At 37.6% G+C, this 24562-nt stretch overlaps 1 protein-coding gene across 1 annotated transcript; it reads left to right on the top strand.

The window, feature by feature from the left end:
• The first annotated feature begins 1238 nt into the window (after window positions 1-1238).
• Window positions 1239-24226, top strand: gfra1b (gdnf family receptor alpha 1b). Its single transcript, XM_044177710.1, has 10 exons — window positions 1239-1809; window positions 2206-2514; window positions 3331-3414; window positions 13756-13934; window positions 14362-14534; window positions 15253-15362; window positions 17305-17439; window positions 18437-18636; window positions 21521-21568; window positions 22521-24226. The coding sequence occupies exons 1-10, from the start codon at window positions 1770-1772 to the stop codon at window positions 22674-22676; spliced, it is 1434 nt and encodes a 477-aa protein (XP_044033645.1). The 5' UTR covers window positions 1239-1769; the 3' UTR covers window positions 22677-24226.
• The last annotated feature ends 336 nt before the right edge of the window (window positions 24227-24562 follow it).

Here is a 24562-nt window from a genome sequence, read left to right as displayed (position 1 = left end):
TAACAATGAAAAGGGGCAATACAACAAACTTATTTCACCACCTCAAGCAGAAGCACCCGCCTGAGTACGAGGAGACAAGAGGACAGCTATTGTGAGTTCTAAACTAAAAATGTTTTTCAGTATTTTGTCGTATCGTCAAGAATATCATTATTGCAGAAATACCCTGCAATATGTGATATTATTTTAGGGCTATATCGGCCACCCTAATGGGGTTTCTATTACAGTAATGGGGTTTCATAGTTTCCTTCTTATTGGTCATGGACAAAATACTGACATATTGCAAGTCTTTTCCTATATATTTAAGGGACACAAGGGACACAAAATCTCGCAAAGTGAAGAAAGTCGAGCTCTATGTTAGCATTACAACATATAAAATCTTGTACATAATATTTTAATTTAGCATTCAAAAACAATATTACTGTAAATTGAATACAAGTGGGAAGAGGGAGGGGTTATTTTGGAACCTAAATAGTTTCTGGAAATAAATCTCTGGACTGCAAAGCAAGCTGCAATGTCCCAAAATTCTATACCCAGTAAATTATTGAGTGCTACCGTCTCACTTTTCACTCATTCTCTAAATCTGATTTTTTTTTTTTCAGTGCAGAAAAACAAACTTTGATGGAAAAAGTTCTGTCAACAGTTATCACAATTGCTATGGTAACTGCAATTTCAGATAAAGAAGCAATATGATTTTTTCCCCCCACCCAATTCCACTTACCATTTGTGATATTCAATTTGAGGGAGTGAAATACCTTGAAACCTTTAAGCATCCCAAAAAAAAAAAAAAAACAGTTGTAGGCTACCCAGTCCCTCAAATTAAAGTGCTGCAGGCTATTAATAGTTATGTACTGAAGAGCTGAGCTGAGAGGACAAAGACTTAAACTGCCTTCAGGGAGATACTGAGACACTTAAAAATTGTTGCAATTTAGCTGTTCAATAGGAGATATGTTTTAAATCTGTTAGGTTTAACCTGCAGGCCTGCAGGTTACATAAAAATATAATGAGCTATTATAAATGTTCTTTTTCCACAGAGTTAATAAGTGAACTCCATTCAGATGAAATGTTCTTACAGATGTCACCTTCTCGCCGCTGGCCAATAATCTGTTTTGACTGTCTGAGTAGTTCGATGTAAATGGAGGCTGTTAACGGGTTTACTAAGGTTATTGTGCGCATAGTCGCATGACGTCACACCCTCACGCGCTGCATCCCGAGCCTCTCAGTTTTTCATCAGAGTGGAGAACAGTCCGGATCAAACGGCGTTGTTTTGTCTTTCCACCTGCTAAACGGAATGGGGTTTCTTTTTTTTCAAGCTTTTGGGATGTTTCAGTCCGGTCAGGACTATAATGGACAATTAGTCTAAAGTTAAATGAATTCCTTTATTAAGTAGAACTGAATGGTTTAGAGTTTTACTGCGGGTGTCCTCAAAGTTTTGTCCTCAAACCCACTGGCAGCTCCTGTGTCGGATCAGACACACCCGCGCTGTCTGTGTGACAGAGCAGCGGTCAAACAGAGGAGTTGATGGGAGCCGAGTGAAGTGGAAATGCTCTACCACCGGCGCGTCTCTCTCTGTCTCACTTGTTTTTTTTATCGTCCAAAACTCTGGCAGGTTTAGCTGCTGGACTCAGGTCGGGAGTTGGGATTGTCACTGTTGGATCTACAGGATGCATCATCACTTGAACTCACATAATGTGCTACCCGAAGCGGATCTGTCTGACAAGTTCGCTTGATATTTTCTTTTAAACACCTCTTTAAACGTATCTTAAAGCGCAATGATTTTAACAACTTTTGTCATTATATTGTCCTTCCTGGGTAAGTGACGCATTCATCTGTTGAATTTCTATGTTTAGGCTATAATATATGCTGATATAGGCCTAGCTATATTTTAAAACTGCACCTGTTCCTTTACAGTTCAACTCCATAAATGCAGCAAACTGGCAGTCAGGGAGGCACATCCCTCGCCAAACGGCAAAACACGTTCATTTGTTTGATTTGCTCTGATTGTTGAGGCAGGATTGCGAACATTGCTGGTTCTGAAAGTTTGTCTAATGTTCAGTGCATAATCTGGCAAAAAACAAAACAATGAAATACTCTCTCCAATTGAATAATGTTAATTGACTGATCGGTTAGCCTGTTGTGTGTAGAACAATGTCGACAACTTAGTTTGCATCGTGAACACAAATCTCACTTCCTTCTTGTAACTCCCAGACTCAGTGTTCACCTTGAAGGGGGAAAGCAGCTCAACCTCCCGGTCCGTGCGACTGGACTGCGTAAAGGCCAGTGAACAATGTCTAAAGGAGTACAGCTGCAGCACCAAGTACCGGACGATGAGGCAGTGTGTGGCGGGGAGGGAGAGCAACTTCAGCGCGGTCACCGGTCCCGAGGCGCAGGGCGAGTGCCGCAGCGCTATAGATGCCATGAAGCAGAGCCCCCTCAATAACTGCAGGTGCAGAAGAGGCATGAAGAAGGAGAAGAACTGTCTCCGGATCTTTTGGAGCATATTCCAGAGTTTACAGAGTATGCACTGATTCAGAGAAAACTATTTATCATTATTTGATTGATCAATAGGCTCAAAAAAGTATGCATTTATGGTGGTGGAAGAAGTATTCAGATCCTTTTACTGGTAGAAATATTCCATTTTAAGTAGAAGTCCTGCATTTAAAATTCTATTTAAGTAAACCTACAGAAATATCAGAAAAACGGACTTCAAAAAGAAAATGCCCAGTACATATTATACAGGCAGTATGGCCCCTGTCATTGTTATATATGTTATACTATTGGATAATCATCACTGATGCATTAATGTGCATTAAGCAGTATTTCAATGTTGTAGCTGGTCAAGGTGGAGTTATTTTACCACTGGTTGGTAGTTTAATCTGTAATAATGCATTATAAACTCATCATAATGTATGCTTTGTGTGTGAATACTCAAGGAAAGTACAAGCACCTCAAAATTGTATTTCAGTTAAGTTACTGAGTAAATCTACAGTTACTTTCACTGATAACATTGAAAGTAATCTGCCTTTTCCTGTAAATTAGTCAAAGTGCAATAAGCAACATTCAAGTTACAAGTACAGTTATATAAGGTCAACCTTCTTACATGACAACATATTAATATTTACGAAATAAGCACTCACATTTGTATCTTTTAATATGAGTAATTAACAGGGATCCCCAGTTATCCATTGAGTATAACTGATATTGTTAAACAGTATCAGAAAACATCCACCCACACCACATACATATGTTTACACATACACACACACACACACACACACACACACACACACAATTTCAAGCACATGTTGTTGACAATCCTTTTTTTCCATGCAGGTAATGATTTGCTGGAATACTCTCCGTATGAACCAGTCAACAGCCGGCTCTCAGATATCTTCCGACTGGCCCCCATCATAGCTGGTAAGACGCTGCTTTTACGTTGCTGACATTCCTCAGGTTTAAGTTTGGACATTGTGCAAAGTGAAGTCACTGTATGCATAGAGCCGTTATTTCTCAGTTGTGCTTTAAACCCAGCTTAAGTCACCACATCACCGCTACAAATCTGTCACCATTTGACAACCACTCTTTTCTATTGCTGTCTGGTTTCAGGCTGTAGCTTTCAACGCCCATTAACCATCACAAAAGCTTTTATCTGCCACTGTGACCCACCGTACACAAAGCAGAGTAATTTAGTATATTTTCACTTTCAGCTCACAAAGCAATGATGAGAGGTCTGCATGTTTTTCCCACTGTCACAGTACTAATGTTGGAAGTAGCATTTATGTGCTAGTTTTGAATTAATCATCCTTTTAGAGTAGAGCCTGTGTTGTTTGAGCTCCAGGAGCTTGCAGGGATGAATGCCTGGATTTTAAAAAAAAAAGAAGAAGAAGAAAGCCTGAACAGAAATGCTTGCTGTTTCTTGTTGTGAATCTAAAAACCATGCATGTCCTCAAATGTCAATGGAGTGCAGGTGGACATTGCATCGTACACCTAGGCAGGCCCATATTTAGATCAGCTTAGATGACACACACACATACACAGAGGAGCAATTAACCATCTGTCTGCGTTCAATGGCACTGATAGAACAAGAGCTGTGTGTGTGACAAGTGCAGCACTCTCTGGCACTCTTCAATGTTGGGCTCTCTGGCTGGAGGAGGGCGTCTGCACTGGCCAGCTACCATTTCAGTGAAAAAATGGTCATTTGATTCTCTCGCTCCCCCTCTGGCTCTCCCTTTCTCTCTGGCTCTCGCTGTGATTGAATCCACTTAGCGTATCACAGTGGCCCTGCTCCACATGCGATGACATAATGGTTGACTGTATTTCAAAAAGGAGAGTAAAGAAAAGTTTATTGGAATTCAGATTTTTTTCCTGTGCTGGAATACTGCAAATGTAGTGCAGAGATAGGTCTAGCAATGCGAGACTAAGAAGAATTGGAAGAACATTTAAATTGGAAAAGTGGTTAAGGATTCATGAGGCTTTCAGATAATGGGACTACTAGTAAAACAAAATAGCAATCATTAAAAGGCCAAAAAGAAAAAGCAGTTTGAAATGTTCAGGTCATTTTTCAGGTCAACTACAAACGCATTTGCTTGATGTAGCTTAGATGAGACAGCAGATCCAACTGAACAAATGTGAAATGTTTTAATCTTGATTAAGAGATATTCAAAAATCTGATCTGCTGCTAATGTGCTCTTCTATCAAAGTCGGTGACTTAGAATATGGAAGACGTGGCAGTTTAACTTGTGTTTTCTTTATCATTATTAGGTGCTAGTATTATAAGAAACCACCTATGTGAAAAAAATAAATCATGATGCAGAGATGGAGCTGGAGCTGAGTTGCCAGTTTAATGTATAGGAGTGTGTAAACAGCCAAAGGGGGACTCTAAGAAAAATAAATCACTTCATGGGTTAGATATCAGGAATCCATTTGCCTTAAGTGACCTCATTCCTGTCTGCAACTAAGCCAAGCCTCAGGCTATCCACAATGTAAAATAATGCACATGTGAGTCAGTACATAATGATCCATACCATATCCCATGGGTCAAGTTAACTGAAAACTTTGAGCTACAGGAAAAGTTAGGGGATCACAGAAGTCATTAGGATTTATCCTCCAGGGATCATGAATATCTGCACTAAATTTCTTAGCAAACCATTCAATAGCTGTCAAGATATTTCACTCAAAGCCCAAAATGTCAACCTGCTAAAGGTGCTAAAGGTAAAGTCAGGGGATCACCAAACTCAGTAGGATTCATCCTCTGGGGACCATGCATGTCTGTACAAAACCCCATGGCAATCAATCCAGTAGATGAGATATTTCAGTCTCAACTAAAGTGGCTGACCGAGCAGCCATGCCACTGGCTAAAAACAAAGACACCATAATTAGTTTCCCACTCATGATAGACTACTAGTATGACTTCTCTGTTTTGAGTACTACCTTTAAGTCAAGTCACTTTTCTTCATTTATGGCTTCTGCAGAAAGTCACTTATCATGTATTTATAACATTATTAATTCCAACTGAAAGTCATGACATCCAAGCCAATAACTGCTAGAGTATAGTCTCCAGGAACAGCTGAAATGAAATGCTGCGTCATTTATAAATCAATGAACGAGTGCTTTTCAGAAATGTAACACAATGCTGACAGAGCTTCTGTGCAACACATCATGTTTATGTCTTAAATAATTTACTGGGGTACTTGAGGCCATCAACAAGGAAAACCTGTCTTTAATCTTTACTAAATGACACTGCTTTAGCTCAATGATTCAGGTGATTCCAGATGTACCTGCAGCTTTTTGGTTATGCTTCTTTGCAATCCCATAGCCAGAGTTAAGAAAGCAAGGATTCCTGCAGGGTGTATCTTGTACAGTCACATTCCCAACTCATTATAAGTAAGATACTTTTTAGAGACAAGATTAACTGATTCTGCATTTCCTCAACAAGTCTGACACCAGTGGTATACGATTACATCCTAAGAGGATCTTCGGAGTAGCACATACTATACATTAGAATGAGCAAGGGAATACATTCAGCCATTTCATCCTGCCTTTTAGTATGTTCTCAATGCTTCCTTTGAAAATGAAAAAATAGTTGAAAATAAGTTTAATATATTTGTATCTAGTTCTTATTTGAAAGTTAAGAATATGTCAGTGTAAATCAGTGTCAGAGCCTTAATGTCTCTATGCAGACACACCTCTTGTAGTCAATTTCTATGAATAAAGTCCTGTCATTCATGTTCCTATGATGCTATAACCACTATTAACTGGAGCACATAATTAGCACTGCATAATTGTTTTCAGTTTCAGAGTGACAAGCTTCAGAAGTTTTCAAAAAGCCCTCCAGCCAGTTCAATTTACATGTAAGCAGCCAGTCTCACAGAGGAAATCCCACTAGTACTGGCCCTACCACTGAGCCCAGTATCTTTCCCTGCTCCTCCCAGTCTATCCTCATAGCTTATCAGTAGTCTTACAGAGAATTAAGTCGGTGAACAAGAGATGAAGCTTGGCATGATGATTTTCCATTGCAAATACCTCAAGAATAATTCATTGGGGTCTAGTGCCTGAAGCAACAGATTCATCTTCTATAGTCTTTGTCCTCTGTCACTGGCCGAGTCTGCCTGTGAACTGTGCATATATGAGCAAACTGCTCAAGCTGAACATCAGAGTGGCCATCAGTAGAAGAAACACTTTTAATCTGCTGATCCTTTCTACACAAGACTGCTTTCAGCCATATCAGCGAATCATATGAAGGCATTTCCTTTCACACACTTCTCCTTTGTTTTCGTTCTGCCCCTCTGTAACCGCAGAATAACACAATTTATTCCAACTGAGTTAACCGGAGGGAACTTAAAATCCGATAATGGACACAAGTTGTGGATTTAGAAGTTTGAAATTCACTTAGATGCTGCGTAATCAAATATGAAAACTTAAGCATTCAGTGGCACGAAGTGAAACAAACAAAACTTTATCCTATTTATTAGCAAGCATACTATATTTCAGAGTTTTGCCTTCTTCATAATAGAAAACATAATTTAGTTTGTTTGTTTTATAAAACATCTGAATATCTGAGCACTAAGAGGGGTGGACACAATAACATCATCGTTCATCCCGATGTTTCTTTTGTTGAGGGGACATGCCTTGAAATGAGGCGTAACATACCTGAAAACGTATTTACTTTTCTACTGTGTTTTGACACTTATTTTTGATTTGGCCACATCACGCAAATCAAAAATAAAATCTGAAGGAGATATGTGCTCATCAGTCATGAAAACACACACAGTCATTCACATGGTAACTAACTCACTCCCAGAATTCCTTGCCACTCTGACACACATGAATTAAGCAGTTTGGAAAGCAGAAATTCCTCACCACGATGAGTGTACCTGATGGCTTAGCCATGACAAGCTGTATGTAGAGAGCCGGGTGGATAATCAACCATGAGTGATGCAGGTAATGGCTAATCATGGCTTTGAGATAAGAAAATAAAACACTGTAGGCTGCAGGTGACACAGGGTAATGTTTTCAGTCAGGCATGGAATTATTTTATGTGAGCTAACCATACCCTGCACCCATATGCACATACACGTATATAACCACACACATAATCATTCATACTGTGCACATTCCTGCTGCATGGAGACCCTCATCTACGTGCAAGTCACCCTGCACACATTCCCATACGACACACATTTTCAAAAATATCTCAGTGCCTCAGGCTTTCCTTACATCTCTCTAATTGATATACAGGTGCATACATATACAGCTTCATGGTTTTAACTACTAATGCTTAAAAGCAGGAAGCTAGAGGGAAGAAAAAAAGAAGAAAGTCCCATGGATAACCATAGCCTTTCTGAAAAACAGAAAAAAGCAAGCAAAAGTGCGCCTGAGCATCCACATATCTGACTCACGTACTGCAACTACAGGTGCAACCACAGCAATTTGCACTTAAACTTCCTGCTCTCTCTCCCATATCCTGCAGTCACAGTAGCACCATATATCCAGTCATCTTAACCTTAACACAAGCTTAACCTTATCTTCCTAACCAGAGTGTCAAATCTGAAGGCGATGTTAGCATGTTAATATCAGCATCCTAGTGAGCTTATGTCAGAATCATACTGAATATGGCAGACATCAGCAATGCTGAGGGTACTGGACTTCTGTTTGACTGAATACAGGATGAATGACTGACTAGAAAATTAAATGAAGGAAAGGAATAGCTGGTGCAATAGGAACTAAGTGAGATTTTGCTAATTACATGGGTGCACTTAATAAATGGGTCTTGGGTCTGGTCATAAATACTGAGACACTGGGGTGGATTTAGTGATGTTGGCAGGGTGCCATGAAGGAGCGGGTTCTGACCACTGCTGTTTTCTTTCCATTATGGGAGATGACAAAGAGGGCACTAAGTGGAAAGATAGGTTTAGAAGATTAAGTAAAGTGGTGATACATTGTGAAGGAGGATTTTGGACCATTATCTAGACAGCAAACAGAGACTCTGCAATATAGTTATTTTGTAGTTTTCAGTAAGTGGGATAGTGAATTTTGAGGGAAAAACAATGTAGAATCAGAACAGGGGATATGACTATAAAACATTATGTGTCAAATATACATAATATCCACACTTTTGGCTGCAATTTGGCTGAACTCAGGTGAAAAAAAAGTTGTCATTCAGCCTTGCGCTCTGAAAAAATAAATTCATGTCACTGTGTGCCATATAAAATTAGGCATCATCTGCATAAAAAGGTGGCTTATTGATACTTGGAGACAATGTTACAGAAAGGGAATGTAAGACTAAAAATATTAATTCAAGAAAATATATTAGAATTTATAACTGCATTTTAGGGAATGCTTAACTAGACCCTGTTAAATCCAGTTAGAAGCAGAACTGCCAAAGAACAATGTAATAAAAAAATGTATCAATATCAGTATGTTTTTTTAATAGAATTCAAGTCTGCACTTTACATAATTTCATGTTTAACTAATTAATAGTAATTATAAAATCAGAAACCCTGATACCCATTTAATATTTACTAAACCGACACACAGCCCTGTTTCTGGCTTGTTCTCAGTGACATGCCCCAACAGTGCTGGTCATCTTCACTGACTGAGCTAATAGTTTTAACTGAGCTTGTGCAGTGGGCTTCATAGTAATCCAGACTTTTTAAATTAATGTTGCCTCTAGATTTCCATGCACACAGCTGGTTCTTGAGGTTTGGTTTGAGGGCCACACTAATACTCTATATTACTATAATCTGTGTTTCTTGGATATAGGATTTTTATTTCATGTCATTTTCATGACAGATAAAAGGGGAATTCCATGACCGCATGTTCCTATCCATATTCCTGAATTTCATTCAGAGAAAAAAGAAAAAGTAGGCTTGAGCGATTGGTTGGCAGAACATTATTATTCAGATCTGCTACAATGGAATTAAACCCTATAGAGAAAGGAATTTTTAGGACCCGCTTTACTGCTTCTGACCTCACCGCCCCTGTGTTAAATGGTGGCAGCAGTCCAGGAAATTCTGTTGGTGCTCTTTATTTCAGAGATGATTAAACCATGTAAGCCTGCATCCATAGACATAAGGTTCTCTGGATGTTCCTGACAGGAAACTTGGATGCTGTAAACCATGCAGCCATTTCTCATGTTTCTTTAGCTTCATTCTCACCAGGCACGCAATGACTTCATCTCACCTGTATTCGAGAGCTCAAAGATGCATGCCGTGTGTCAAATAAGTTTACACAATTTGGATATGCTTAAGCCCACTGATCTGAAAGAGTGTTTTCAGTAACTGCATATGAAAAATGTTGTATATACACTGCTAAACCTTCACTGGCATTTCATAAGTTAGGGCAGCGTCTCCCAAACCTTTCCTGGAGTAGCCTACCCCTTGTCCTGCATGTTTTACATCTCTCCCTGCTCCAACACAGCTGATTTAAATGATCAGCTTGTTATCAAGCAGCTTCAGGAGTTCATAACGACAAGGAGAGATTTGGGAAACACTGGACGTCTCATGTTCACTGTATTATTGAACGCAGCCCCCCAGGACACCATAATTAACCTTTTCTTTGAGATTCATATTTAACCCTACCTGGCTAGCAGTCTTTCAATAGGTCTTTTGTATCAACCTATTTGAGGTCAAAGGGTCAGATTTTAGTGTTTGCTACACTGGCTTGTTATTTGGTCTACATCAAACAACATGGTGGCCGTGCTCAGGGGGTGCAACTTAAGCAGGTTTAGGGAGATTTGTTTTTTCTTAAGCCTGTAGGTCTTATGTTATATTTTAGGCGGCCATATAGGGCTGCAGTTCTTGTTATGCACTGCAGGGTCAATAGACTAATGACACAAGAAACTACAATAATATTTTGTTAAATTAATGAACATACACTCTAGATTTAATATGTTGGAACAGTATTGTAATAATGCTTGTTCATAAATATTTTTACAAAAAGTTGGCTTTTTCTGTGAGATCAATTTAAACATGTCTGGCATTTCTCTGCATTTCATAGAGAAACATGACAATAGAGACATTAAGCAATAAGAAGATAAAGGGAGACACAAATATTGTTTTCAAATGATTATAATCATAGTGCAGTGCACTAAATTAAATTGTTCCAGCAGCACAGAACAAAGCACAGACAACTAATAACAATCTTAAACATAGCCCAGTTCATATAACTCATTGTCAATGTCAGTCGTACAACATTTGTTAAGCAATAGAATCACATTAATATGTGTGGTGCTGTTTAGTACATGATGCTATTCATGTACTCTTGTGGGAGATTTGAATAAAGTCATTGTTGAACTTCACTATATCAACAACGTCAAGAGTCTCTAAAGAACTTGAATGTGCTCTTAGAGACAGTGAAACATGGTTTCTACTTAAATTACTCCTCAAATAGAGAAAATATGACCCCAGAATTAGCTTACTAAATGCAAAAATGCTCTTGATAGAAAAGGTTTTTTCCTGCCGTGGGGTGTTGCGTCTATATGGAGTCACACTGTGACCTACAGCTTCAACCTTCTTAGTCACACTTAGCTTGGGCCGTCTGCTACATGCACACACGCGCAAACAAACAAACACACACACTTATACAACCATGTTTTAATCCAAGTCCTCAAAGTAAGAACTTTTTAAAAAGTGTGTTTTTAATACAATAAAGGTAAGTATTTCCCTCTGGGTAACAGTTAATTGAGGTAAAACTGTCACATCTATGGCCCAAGAGCTACAAACAGCTACTAAAAGGATCACAGCCCACATCTCTAGGCACTTGTCAGATGTAAGTAATGGGTTTTGTAATATGTGATTAACCCAAGGTTCAAGAATGTATTCAGATTTAATCATGGTTCATTCTGTGGTGCATGAAAGAGTGCAGTGAGCTTCAATTCCACTTCAAAAGGCAGAATTACAGAATTCATTCTTCCATATCAGGGCGGAGGATACAGTTTGCGTTACTTTGGAGAAGTCGGTCGAGCAAGAAGGACTTTAACTACAACAAATGAGAAAAATGAGATGCGAGAGTCATTATGTTGGCTATAGAGTGCTTTTGCTGTGATGGAAGGAAAGTACGGTAGCCGACAAGGGCAAACGCACTGCAACGTAAGAAAACATGCAAATAGACAAAACACAAGCAAATTAAGAAAACATCTTCATTAAATTGACAACACATACACAGCATTTAGAAAACACGCTACAAATACACACCACACTACCTAATACACAAACGCGTTGCAAAAACACACAACGACAATGGACACACTTGTTGCCACGATTTGAGACTCATTAACTTATTGAAATCAGGTCCGTGTATCATCCGTTTATGTTTATGTTGTGGTTTCCTGACCTCTGCTACTGCTCTACCTACTCTGTGCTGAAAGTGACCGCTGTGTCGCAAGACCTTGCAGAGCAAAAAGTGGAATTCTATCAGTAATTTGAGGAGATTTAGTGTGTATGACATATATTAACCTTTACTATCCCAGCACCAGCAGTGATGTTGATAGGTTTTCAATGTAGTGAGTCCCCGAGACCCACAGGTGATCATTTGAGTGGGCCCCCAATAAAATGTGTGTTTTTTAACAAATTGTAGTGTTAAAACTCGTGTTTAGGGATCATTAGGATTTTATCGATACTACTACTCTTATTTATACTATTATTCATTCCAAATAACTCATTACCAAATAATTGCATTTTAAAAAATATATTCTTTAAAAAAAAAGAATACATTCAGAAAAGGATTAGAAGTTAATATATTAAATATAACTAAATGCTTTCTAGAGCAGCAACAGCAAAGTCACTATATAAACTCAATAATATTTCACTGGACCCAAATCTAAAATGTGAATAAAATAAATCATATTCCTGACATCAAAATACCGAGTGAAGTTTTGAAAGAATGAAGAACTCAGACATCAGTCAGTATCAGTCCTCTTTCCTCCTCCCTCTGTTGCTGATGTGATTCACCTACAGGTACGTTACCTGGTAGAGGGAGGAGGGGCTGGTTTGTCTCAGCCAGCAGTAAGTTTACAAGAATTTGCCGAATTTTAAGATATGTGACAAGCTAAGATAAACAGTTAGACTACATACAGACAGCTTTCGTTTTAGCTTGTTTGTAACAATTCGCTATTAGCTGAGCTAGCGTGCTGTGCTTGTATAAACATGGCGCCGGTGGATCAGACTGCGGACAGAGCAGATTAAATTAAAATATCGCTTTCTACATGTTCACATGCTTGTTGAACAGGTGTTTTGATAAAGTACTGGCTTTTTACTCGCAAAGGTTTTATTGCATTTACAGTAACGAGCGTAGCTGTCATCAACTCGAGTAATCTCCACCGCCTCTCTGCTATTCTGACGTCGCTCCTTGTGTTGTGTTGTGTTGTGTTGTGTTGTGTGTGTGTGTGTGTGTGTGTGTGTGCTCAGCCTTGACCATAGACTGTATATAACCCTAAACCTAACCTAATGAGGTCTGAGAGGGGGCTCTGATAATAACCTGAAGTACACCATTAAGCCAGAGAATTTAGAGTTCATATGTGTAACAAAGCAATTAAAACAAATGGAGCAATTGGACAAATCAGTGCAATAATTCATAATGAATACCCTGTAAAAAAATAAATAAATAAATAAATAAATCTATAGCCACACAATTTGTATAATGTGCAAAACAAGCATGATTGAGTTCAACAAGGCTCAAAGCTTTCATACAGGCATACTGTAAATGATGCAATTCTAGTATAAAATTATGAGAAACTGATTTTCAATACATAAAAAGATGTCTATTGGACAGTTTTTGGACATTGTGTAAAGCTTTGTTCTGGCTATGACTCTGGGATGAATACTCACTTCCCATCATTTGGACAATTCATGTCAATAGTGCCACAATAGCTTTTATCTTATCTTCCCTAATTACATAAGCTAGTATTTTTTATTAAAAAAAAAGCCTGGGACACATCCAGAGGTAAGGGAACTGTATTACACAGTCAAAATGATGGTGGAAATGAGGATTATGGGTGTAACATCCCTTTAAGAAAATGTATTGCAGGACAATATTTCCTTGTGATGCTTTTCTTTATCTTTTTCACTTCAACTGACTCAAATATTCCTCTATACTTTTGTCTGTCTCTTGGCTGCACTGTATCCTCTCATCTAATTCACTCACAACTATGTTCTATGTTTTGAAGTACTCATCATTTGTGATGCGTAAACAACAATGTAACCTGTGCAAGAAAGCAGTCCTTCTTACGTGAGGAAATTACGTCTCTCTCCTCTCTCTTAGTTGAACCTGCATCCACAAAGGAGAACAACTGTCTGAATGCTGCTAAGGCCTGTAACCTGAATGACACATGTAAGAAATACCGCTCAGCTTACATCATCCCCTGTACTAGCAGGGTGTCTGCTTCTGAGGTCTGCAACAAGCGCAAATGCCACAAGGCCCTGCGACAGTTCTTTGACAAGGTAATTAAGCATGTTAATTTGGAGAGTTATTTGCAGCTTTTTGTGTGTTTGATCTTGTAGTTGCTGCTCAAACCAACATCCAAACCTAGATGTCAAATGTCAAAAGGAAACATGCTATTTTAAGTGCAACTTCACATTAAGCTGACATTGAATCCAATCTCTCGGTAACAGTCTCAGTTACTTAAGACGAGGCAGCCATAGTGGATCTGAATGTTGGAATGTTACTGTGTAAGGTAGGTTACTCAAATACTCTTGTACAGGTGGAAGCTGCAGCTGCACTGGAAGTTGAAGATGTATTATTTAGATAGCAAGGAAGAGGAGAGTTTTGCAGATATTAATGGACACCTGGGAGGAAGTTTTTACACCAATAATTAGAACACCACCTGCATCAACATGTGTTCTTCTTTCATTTCTTTCCAAAATAAAGGTTCCAAATAAATACAGCTATGGGATGCTGTTTTGCTCCTGTCCAGCGGGGGATCAGACAGCATGTGCAGAACGCCGACGACAAACAATTGTACCCGTCTGCTCCTATGAGGATAAAGACAAACCTAACTGTCTCTCTCTTCAGAACACATGCAAGACCAACTACATCTGCAGGTAAGAAGGCACAAAGGGATCCTAATAGACTTCATTTTTATCCCAAGTTCATATTTTGTTTTAATATATACAGTCCAATGTTCCTTATTCTAGTGTTTGTTTTCACTGCCATAGAAAACCTAATTTCACAACCAAGATTTTTCACATTTTTCTGTCTTCAGTTGTTAAAAATGCATATGTAACAAAAACTTTGTCTCCTCTTATGTCTATGCATTGAAAAAACAATTTTAATTTTCAAGGAGGCACATATCACCTGCAGAGAGATTCAGCAGTAACTTAGGTCTATTTTAAGAGACGATAACTACTGTTCTAGTGCAAAGTACAAATTGAACATTCATGTTAATTTAGTTAAATTTGCCAGTCTGAGGTTGAGTCAGTTTTATTTAAGTCTGTAATGAAAGAGGAGTTACTAACAATAACTGCAAGATATAGGGCGTACAGTAACTATACAAATTATCAGTCAATGAAGGAGTTTTGCCAATGACACTTCGTAATCCTATGTTTCACATTATATACTTTCACTTTCAAACCTCACAACTGAATTGATATTTTCTGCACAAAAGTGTGTGAACTGGTAGCAAAGAATAGGAAACACTGACTTTAAATTGCTGGACCATTACTTATAAATGTGACAAAGCCCATAAGCTAGTATAAGCTTGATATCTAATAACAGCATCAGGAAATTAGCATCTATAATTTGTATCTCTATTGTTTTTAGATCAAGGCTGGCAGACTTCATCAGCAACTGTCAGCCTGAAGCTCGCTCCATATCTGGCTGTCTGAGGGAGAACTATGCTGACTGTCTGCTGTCTTACTCAGGTCTTATTGGTAAGTTATTCTCTGCATTTTAAAATTGGCTTCATAATTTGCCAGATTAATTATATAACTAGACTGGTAACTGGACCTAAAGATGGAGTACTAATGGTATTTCTTGTGATTTGTTTTGTGCCTATGTTGTTGCTCAACAATCTATGAAATCTATTCAGATGAACTTGCAGCAAGTAAATAAGAAAATGTCCTAAGAAGCTCACAAGGAATGAATAGAATCAAATTCATGGCAGTTTTTCAAATCATAAACATCTTTTCAATCAATCTTTTAGCCATCAAACTTGTTTGTATTGTTTGTTTTCTAATCTTGATTTTTCTTTTGTGTTTTTTTCCCTCTTTATTAGCAGGGTGAAGCTTTTGTCAGCTTGATTAGAAGTGATGTATAAAGCTTTAATCAGATTTAGTTTTTCCTAAACCAAAAGATAACAGAAACCCATTAAAAGTGTGAAAGGTAATTCTTTTTCTAAAGCAGCTTTTCAGAATATAATCTATTTCTTTAAAGCTAAAAGTGCAGTGGTGAATTTTTAACCACGATGCAGTCACCGTACAGCCATGGCCTTCTTATGTTACACAGTTAGGGTGGGTAATAATTCACTTGTATATACAGCTACACTTGTTAAAGAATGAATACAGTTCTATATAAATCATGTCAGTTTTTTATGTCTGAAACAAAAAAAGTATGTCATGAATCTGAAAATATAACTTAAACCATAAACACACAATTGTCACATGTCAACACAGACTACTAATAGCGTTTTATTAGAAATCACATTGTTGCACAGGAATTGTGTAGGCACGTATGCTAACCCGCAAGCTGTACAGTATTACAGTTAATTTACAGATGTTAACTAGCAAACCAATAACTTGATCTTCATGTATTCTCCACAGTGGAGATTAAGGCACCACAGCAACTAGACAGCCAGATAGCTGAGATCAAAATCAATAAATTGCATATCTGTAGGGTGTACATGACACCACAGTTCAGCGCTGTGCAGAAATAGTACTTGTTTCCTTTTGTTCAGTCTTTTTTCCATCAGCAGGTTTCATTATGTAGAAAGGAAAAATGATGTCCCACTGAGTTTTTGTAATGAGATTTGAACGCAGGGTAACAGTGACCAATTGCAAACTCAACAGGCAGACATTTTAATCTACACCATTCATATTCTACTTCACATAGGTTACACCCTCTAATGGCCCTCCCCTGGCTTAACCACTCATCTCTGTCTCAGAAATTTGCATGTACTTGCACAGCTAATAAGTATGAGCCTACTCAACTCCATGCTCCATCTTTAAGAGGGAACAGTTACATTCAGTTATATCAAGATGAAAAAAAATCGCCAAAAATTGTTTCATTTTGGCTTCTGCCCATGAAGTACAATGTGCCCCAGCTCGGTCACCACTGTTGACTCCCAATGAGTGGTAAGCAACAGCAGCCCTTAAAACATTTTCAACAGCACTCTCCAGGGCTGCAGTTTGCCACCTTTGTTGACATCAGCAATACTTTGAATAATGTGCTTGTTGTTGAACAGGCAAGACTACTGGCCATACCACATAATTAGGGGGACACTGTCGAAGTCAGTGAGGCTCATAATTATGATGCAGCAGGAGGTTTTGTCAGTGTCAAGGCAGAGGGTAGAGTTGATGGGCTCCACCCCTTCTGCCTGTATAGCCCTATTCATGGTTGAACAAAAAAAAAAAACGATAGTTATGCATCATAACACAGCACAACTTCATTCAAGTTCTGTAGAATCTGTAAGTAAAGTCTCCCTACAATGTTGAAAAAGCTCACCCTCAATGGCAGAGCTGAGCATTCAAATTTCAGTGTGAAGAGCCTAAAAACTGACTGACTAAACCAAAAGAGTCTTGTTAGAGGTTTTCAACTATGATAATGGAACTACAGTTGCAGTGACTAACAATAGTTTTCTTCTCTTTCATGCTGCAGGTACAGTGATGACACCCAATTATGTGCGATCACTTGGTATTAGCCTGTCACCATGGTGTGACTGCAGCAGCAGCGGGAACAGCAAGCCAGACTGTGATAGATTTGTTGAGTTTTTCACCAACAATCGATGCCTACGTGAGTTCCCAAACTTAGCCATCCTGCAAAAATAAATTTCCCTTCCAACCTTGCTCTATTCTTCACTGCATCAGGTCAAATTGACCACTAGATTTAAATTGTCCTTTTGAAATTGTAGACTGGGAGATAATGGCTTGAAAACAGGAATATTATGTGATGGTCATGTGTTTGACATGTTCCCCCTTCAAATGAAATTTCTGCTACTTTGACTCTTGAGCATTTCTTTTGTTTTTTCACTCATGTGAGTATGAGTAGCATTCAGTGGCATTTCCACATTCAAACAAACAACATAGAGCAATTTTAATTGAATTGCAATGTCTTAAATTGCTTTGATAATAACTCATGCCCAATTGGTTTTTACTATGATTAAGACTAGATAAATACAAAGGAGTTTTTGCCCACATTTTATTTTGCTCATGGAAAGGTATCTTGGATTAAATGTTAAATTAATAAGGAAACAATTACATAAAATGATTTCATATAAATAAGTTCTCTCATTTCAAGTGGCTATGAAGTTCACTTTTGTACAGTTTTTTTTTTTTTTTTTTTTTAATCATAGCTATTATAGGCAGACAGTGCATTTTAAAAAAGCTCTTGAGAAAGTAATTTCCTTACCTATACAATTATCTAAAGTATCAATTATAAGCGGCTTTTAGTTGGACATTAACAAAATGTTTTGGGCCATGCCACTTGCACTTCTTTCCAGGGAAAGGACAGAATACTGCTAAATTGTTAGCTGTGACTGAAGACTGTAAAAACAGAGCTTAGAGGGCATTCTGGTGGATAAAGCTTTTTACAAGTAATTATAACATTCTACAAATGAATAAAAAGTCATGACACTGGACGCATATTTTCTCATATATCCGTACAGTATTTTCGCAATTGTGCTAATTTGTCCTGTCACATTCCATTTTATTGTATACTGCCTCGTAAAACATATATTCTGCATATGTACAGGATCAAAAATGCCACTAATTAATACACTATATTCTTGCAGGTAACGCCATCCAGGCATTTGGCAATGGTACTGATGTTGGAGTTTGGCAACCCCAACCCCCGATTCAGCCTACTGTACTAGAGCCTAGCATTACTCAGAGGGGTAAAGACCGAACCAATAATGCAATGGATACACTGACAGATATGACCAAACTGGATCTTGATGGCGACTCGTTATATCACATCTGTGGGACCTTACAGGTGAAGTTTTAAAAGTAGAGAATTTTAAGAGTTTCTGTGTTTGGATACAGGCTCTATCTTTTTTCTGTCATACAACACTGATGATATATTTCAAAAAAAAAAAATTACATGCCATAAAAAAAAATAGAGAGGTAAGTGGAGACGAAATAAGTGCATATTTTTTGTTAATATTGTAACAAACTAAATGTGTCTATGTGAGATCTGAGAGCAGGGTTGGAAAAACTGATTTATTCATTTGCATTTATCTGAATTATTTAATGTATTTTTCTTTTTAATCCGTTATGGCTCAAATACCTGCCACAATCTAGTCCGCTCAGTCATACAGTTTACTTGACTGCATAATTTATATATGCTTACAATATAAACAATAGACAATATAAACTGTTATAAAACTCCAAATATAATGGAGATACACAATTTTATTGTGAGTCAGAGGGAGGTCAGCAATCTTATACCTCCACTGATCTCATTAACAGAGAAACTTTGTTGGTCTCATAAGGAATTCCTTGCTGAAATAAAAGAGCACCACTGCATTGCAAAATAATTAGATTCAATTTTTATAATAACTTCTTATCTCATTGCAGTAGTTTGTTTGCAGTTAGTGGCTGTGCCTCTTGTGTACACAGAAAAAACACTTCTACCAAGCTGTTTTTAAGGGAAAATAAAAGGACAAACATGAAATCCTTCCACACGATAACACGTTTTGATGAATTTCCAGGCTTTTTGTCCTTGTAAATTTTGAAGGCATCAGAAACCTCTCAAAACTTCTGAATGAAAGTTCCTGAATCCAAATTGAGATCTAAACATCAGGTATATATCTATTTAGATCTTCTGTCTGAGTGTCAAATGTCTGGCTCTGTCACCTTGATGGATCAGGGATGGTTTTATGATGGCATGCACAGAATCCCCCCTCCTGGCAGAAAGATGAGACGTCAGTGTGGAGTCAGAGTTTCCAAAGCTGTCATGTCAAAGCTAATTGGTTGCCACAGTAACATCAGAAATGGCCCACAGGGGTAGTGTGCCTGCTTCTGTGTGTGTGTGTGTGTGTGTGTGTGTCATCACAGTATCAAGGATGTACCAAATTTCTTGTCCCCCAGATTGAGGTTTGTGTTTACTTAAATCCTTGTTAGCTTTGTAACAAATATAGCAGGTCATGGTTAAATAATAATAATGTCAATGCTGGTTAATGGCATGAGACACAAACTTCAATAAGCATCTCTCTACTGTACCTCCTACACTTGCACTGAACATTGCTGTTGAATGTAAATCACTAATTCAAAATAGCTGCATTCGAGCATAATTACTAGTAAACTAGTTGACCAAACAATCTCACCACAAGGTCCATTTAGTAGCTATACTGGAACTTCTGGTCACATCACATGATCTTCCTCAGTTGTCATGCAATTGTAGATGTCCAAATTTGCAGTTCCAGTACAACTATTAAATGGACTTTGTGGAGAGACTGAGGTCAAGAATAAACTTTTAACTTCGAGTTTTAAACTAACATGAATGAGAAGTCCTTAACAAAATTTAAATTTTGAGAAAACTCCATCTACCGAGGAAGATTGTCTGATATGATAGAAAGCTCAAACACAACTAACTTCTAAATTGACCTTGTGCCGACATTGTTATGTCATTTACAAAGGTAGTCATAGTTTTTCACTGTAGACTGACGTTTTTTCTTGGATCAAACTAATTTAATTTCAACATGTGTCTAACCATATGCATGAGCACACAAGACCTCATTTGCAAACATTTCCAATGTGTGACTTTAAAAAGTGCTACCAGAAATGTTCATAGCAGTCACAGATAATGACATGCAAATGGATATTAGTTTGTAAATACCAAATGCAGTTGTAGAAAATCAATTCAATGTGCTGATTTTGACATTTAACATCTTAAATTGCATGTTTTGTTTACATGTGCTTTTACATTAGGTACTCCAGCTCGTTTGGAACTTTTTGGCTTCACCAACACACTTCAGACCTCTGCTTTTCACCTCTGATAAAAACTATGGGGCTATATTTTTAAATGAGATGATATCACATACTTTAAGCGAGACTATCTATCATATTGGCTTTTAATAGCGATATGATTTATCACTAGTAAAAACATCCTCCAGGAGGAAAGACCTCCTATAGAGCAATTAATCATTCTTTTCCAGAATCCTGGTTCATAGAATTCTTTCTACTTAAGAACCAACATGTGGAGTGTTTATTATGTTCCCAAACCACTATAGAGTCACTTTATCATTTTCTGTGCTCCATCTCTGTATCTGTGAGTGTGTATTTGTTTGTGTGTGTGCAAATGCGTGTGGGTATTTTTTATGTGTGGCTGAAAAGGTGTCGAGCAGACTGAGAAAAGTTTTAATGTACTAAAATGTCATAACCTTGAGCTGGCACAAACAGGGGCTCTCACACAGACAAACATTTACACAAACACACACACACACACACTCAGATCTTAAACATCTTGCTTTAGGAGAACGATTATACAAAGAGGTGCATGTAGGTCTAAAGTATGGGGATTGGTGGGCACTTACAGTATTACCAGAAATCTTATTGTTCTGTGTATTTTGCTGCACAACTGTGACAGTGGGAGTTTGGCTTGATGCGGTAATGATTTTGCTTGACCTTGTTTTACTTTGAAGACTAGGCCCTTCCTTTAGTCACAATTCAACTTCCAGGCCAAGACAATTTCTTCATTACACTACACTGAGACTGGCTAAATGAATGATAATGTCAAAGAAGCAGTCTTCTGCATAATTCATAGCATTTTTGCACCACCATCAGCCAGTCTGTGATCTTAAAAGACAAGCAAACACAATGAAAAAAGAATGAAAGTTAATGTTTCTCTGCCTTCTTTCTTATTTTCTTCCTTCCAGGCCCAAAAACTGGTTTCAAATCTAACAGTGGCTACTTCTCTATGTTTGGTAAGAATTGTTTTATTTTGTGCATTCCATTCAAGGTTCCTATTAGAGCCCAAACAATAGTGGATTTGTGAGGCCGTTAAAGATATTGATATATTATAGACATAATATCAAATATTTTTTATGAATTAAATTTGGTTATTGGAGGACAAAAATATGCTGCACATACTGCACTTTCTTGTTACTTAACAGCTGACAAATAAGGGAACACTGATGAATCTGTGTATCACAAGTCAAGTTTCCATACAAATGTAGCTCAAATTTTAACCAAATTTCCAGATTATAGGCAAAATAAAATGCAAATTAATTCTCCAGTCAGGTGCTATTAAACCATTGCAGAAGAAGAGGGCGCAACAAGGTGATGTAGCCTAATTAAACGAGCGCCAGTCAAACCTGAAATGGTGGAAACAATATAAACAACATGATGGAAATATGGCATTTGTGTTTGTTTCATGTATTTATTTGAGGAACTTTATTCTCCTCACATATCTGATGTTTTCGTCTGCCGCTATTTTTAGTCTCTTCAGTGGAGCAGAAGCTTCGGTGGACGTCATGATGTATTCGCTAAGTCTGTTTCCACTGCACTTAATCACATTTTGTTTTTAAATCACTGCACCAACTTTTCCACCTCAGCCATGTGTAAAAAAAAAAAAATTAATAATACCGGCAGTATATTGTAATATTACTGACCCCGCCGATGTATAGGGCTCTAGTTCTTACCCCAAGTGTTAAATATATCACATAAATCAAATGTGGCCACAATGTAAATGAAGAATATTTTTGACGTGACTTTCGAGGCCATCGATATCAGAAAACGTGTTACGATTGTAGTTATAGAAGCTACACATATTGTGATTCTTTAAATTTCAGATTCATAGTGAAGCCCACAGAAGAAGAAAAAATTATGTCAACTTTCCACTCAATGTAACACTAACACTATCGTCTTTTACCTCAGAACCATCAACTGGATGAGTCCAGTGACTCAAATACCATTGCTAGAAGCTCAGCAGCTGAACTCACCTGCTTACATCCCTCAAGTATGCTCCTCGCACTAGCCTTTGCTTTAACACCAACAGTAAAGCTTGAGGTTCCCAGCTTTTGTAGGATCTGAGGACTATGGATCACACTATGGAACACTCTTATCTCAAGAAGTGATTCAACTCATTTTAATTTTGACATTTGCCAAGGTGTGAGACCTCCATTTTCCTTGAAATGTAAATGAGCTACAGAGCACGGTAAGAGCACTGAAATCACAGACAACAGTGGACTATATCTGAGGACTGACTGTTGCTGTGTTGAAAACAGACCTGCTGACGCTGTTGCTGAGATATCAGCTCATTTGCCTTCTATGCCTCAAGGGCGCAATTTGGTGAGATTCACACTTAGGAACACTCATTTTTTGGAGTTAAACCCTGTGATCTGATAACCACGTGAATAACTTAACTTCTTTGGAACGTGTGCAATCAGTGCACATTTGACTGGACGGACTGCCAATGTGCTGAACAGTGTTTTGAGGATAAAGTGGATCATTCTCTGCATAACTGTGCTTTGATTTGTCCTGCCAATAAACTCACATTAGTTCAACAAAAGAAAAGAAAACTAAGTGTTGATCTAAAAATGTTTATCTACAATATGTCACAATGGACAACTATCACATTTCATAGACACACTGTCTGGAATATGATTCATAAAACATTTCAACTCATTTAAAAGCCCATAACATTTTGTCAGAGTATCCTCAAAGGACAAAGACATATCAGCCAGAAGAAAGTAACAATTTTCTCTTCTACATGTTCGGTACTAGATATAGATCAGTTTTGTAGATTTATCTGATTGTTATGGTGGTTTGTGGTTTAATCACATCACCTCCAAAAGATCATTTTGTACATATAATACAAGTGTACACTCTATTACAATATGCTGCTGTTAGCTTGTAAAATATTGTCTGTAATGTTTTTGAGAGTCTATGTTAGTATCTGGTGATTGAGGCCTCTCAGCTTTATCCAGTGTAGCTATGGTTTATAAAATGTGACGGGATATGGTTCCTTACTCATGTGGTTACAGATATGACTTTATTGTGTGATTATATTTTGATTGCAAAGTGCATAATGTTATCTTGAACCGTATTTTTCTTGAGGAATATCGAACCATCTGTAACAACAACAAGAACAAAGAATTTTCAAAGGTGTTTAATGGCTAAAACGAAGTAATGTTATTCTTCTGTTATACTGAAAGTGAACATGTTTGGATGGTTTGATCCAGATTCATGAGACTGCTCCTATTTGATTTCATTTTTGTCTGTTATTTTGTCTTGGTAGACAGCAAAAGGACAGGGGTTTTATAATTAAAGAATGTGTACATACCCACAAGTAAAGCAAATGCCAAAAGACAAAAGCCTGTAGACATCATCTGCAATTGCTAGCAATTACGGATGATGCAAATGGAGGAAAAGATGAATGCTTACATTGTTATGTACTTAAGACACCCTAATTATCAGAGACATTAAAAGAATGTACAACATAATGACAATGAACACTGAAAACTTGTTTTTAAACATCCTTGACTGATTGATTTTTAAAAACATGTAAAATGTCTCTGTTAAAATCACTTCCATGTATGATCCCTGTAGACATCTAAACTAAAGCCTGTAATGATGCACTTCTTCATCAGTTTTGTTTTTGTTTTTGAAAGGGTCAAAAAAAGGTTTTGGTCAAAAATACTACATAACTGTTTATCTAATTTGACCTATAGATATTACCAGCATAAAGTTGAAGACATCTAATATAAGAGGCCACCTTTATATTCAAGTAGACATGAAAAACAATTGAATTTGATTATCTGTTCAGTGTTTGCCAAACAGCTTAAATAAAAATGGTGAACAGTGACTTATGCTGGTTTCTACAATCAACAGCAAATGATACATCTTGTTTATGGCTCATATCATTTCCCCCCCCCTCCAATGCTAGTTCATCTGTTCTTTTAGCAACTTGGAGGGAC

Source organism: Siniperca chuatsi, linkage group LG20 (genome assembly GCF_020085105.1).
Source record: "Siniperca chuatsi isolate FFG_IHB_CAS linkage group LG20, ASM2008510v1, whole genome shotgun sequence".
NCBI lineage: Eukaryota > Metazoa > Chordata > Actinopteri > Centrarchiformes > Sinipercidae > Siniperca > Siniperca chuatsi.
Note: the sequence above shows the minus strand (reverse complement) of the source record. Positions and strands in the feature narration are given on the sequence as shown.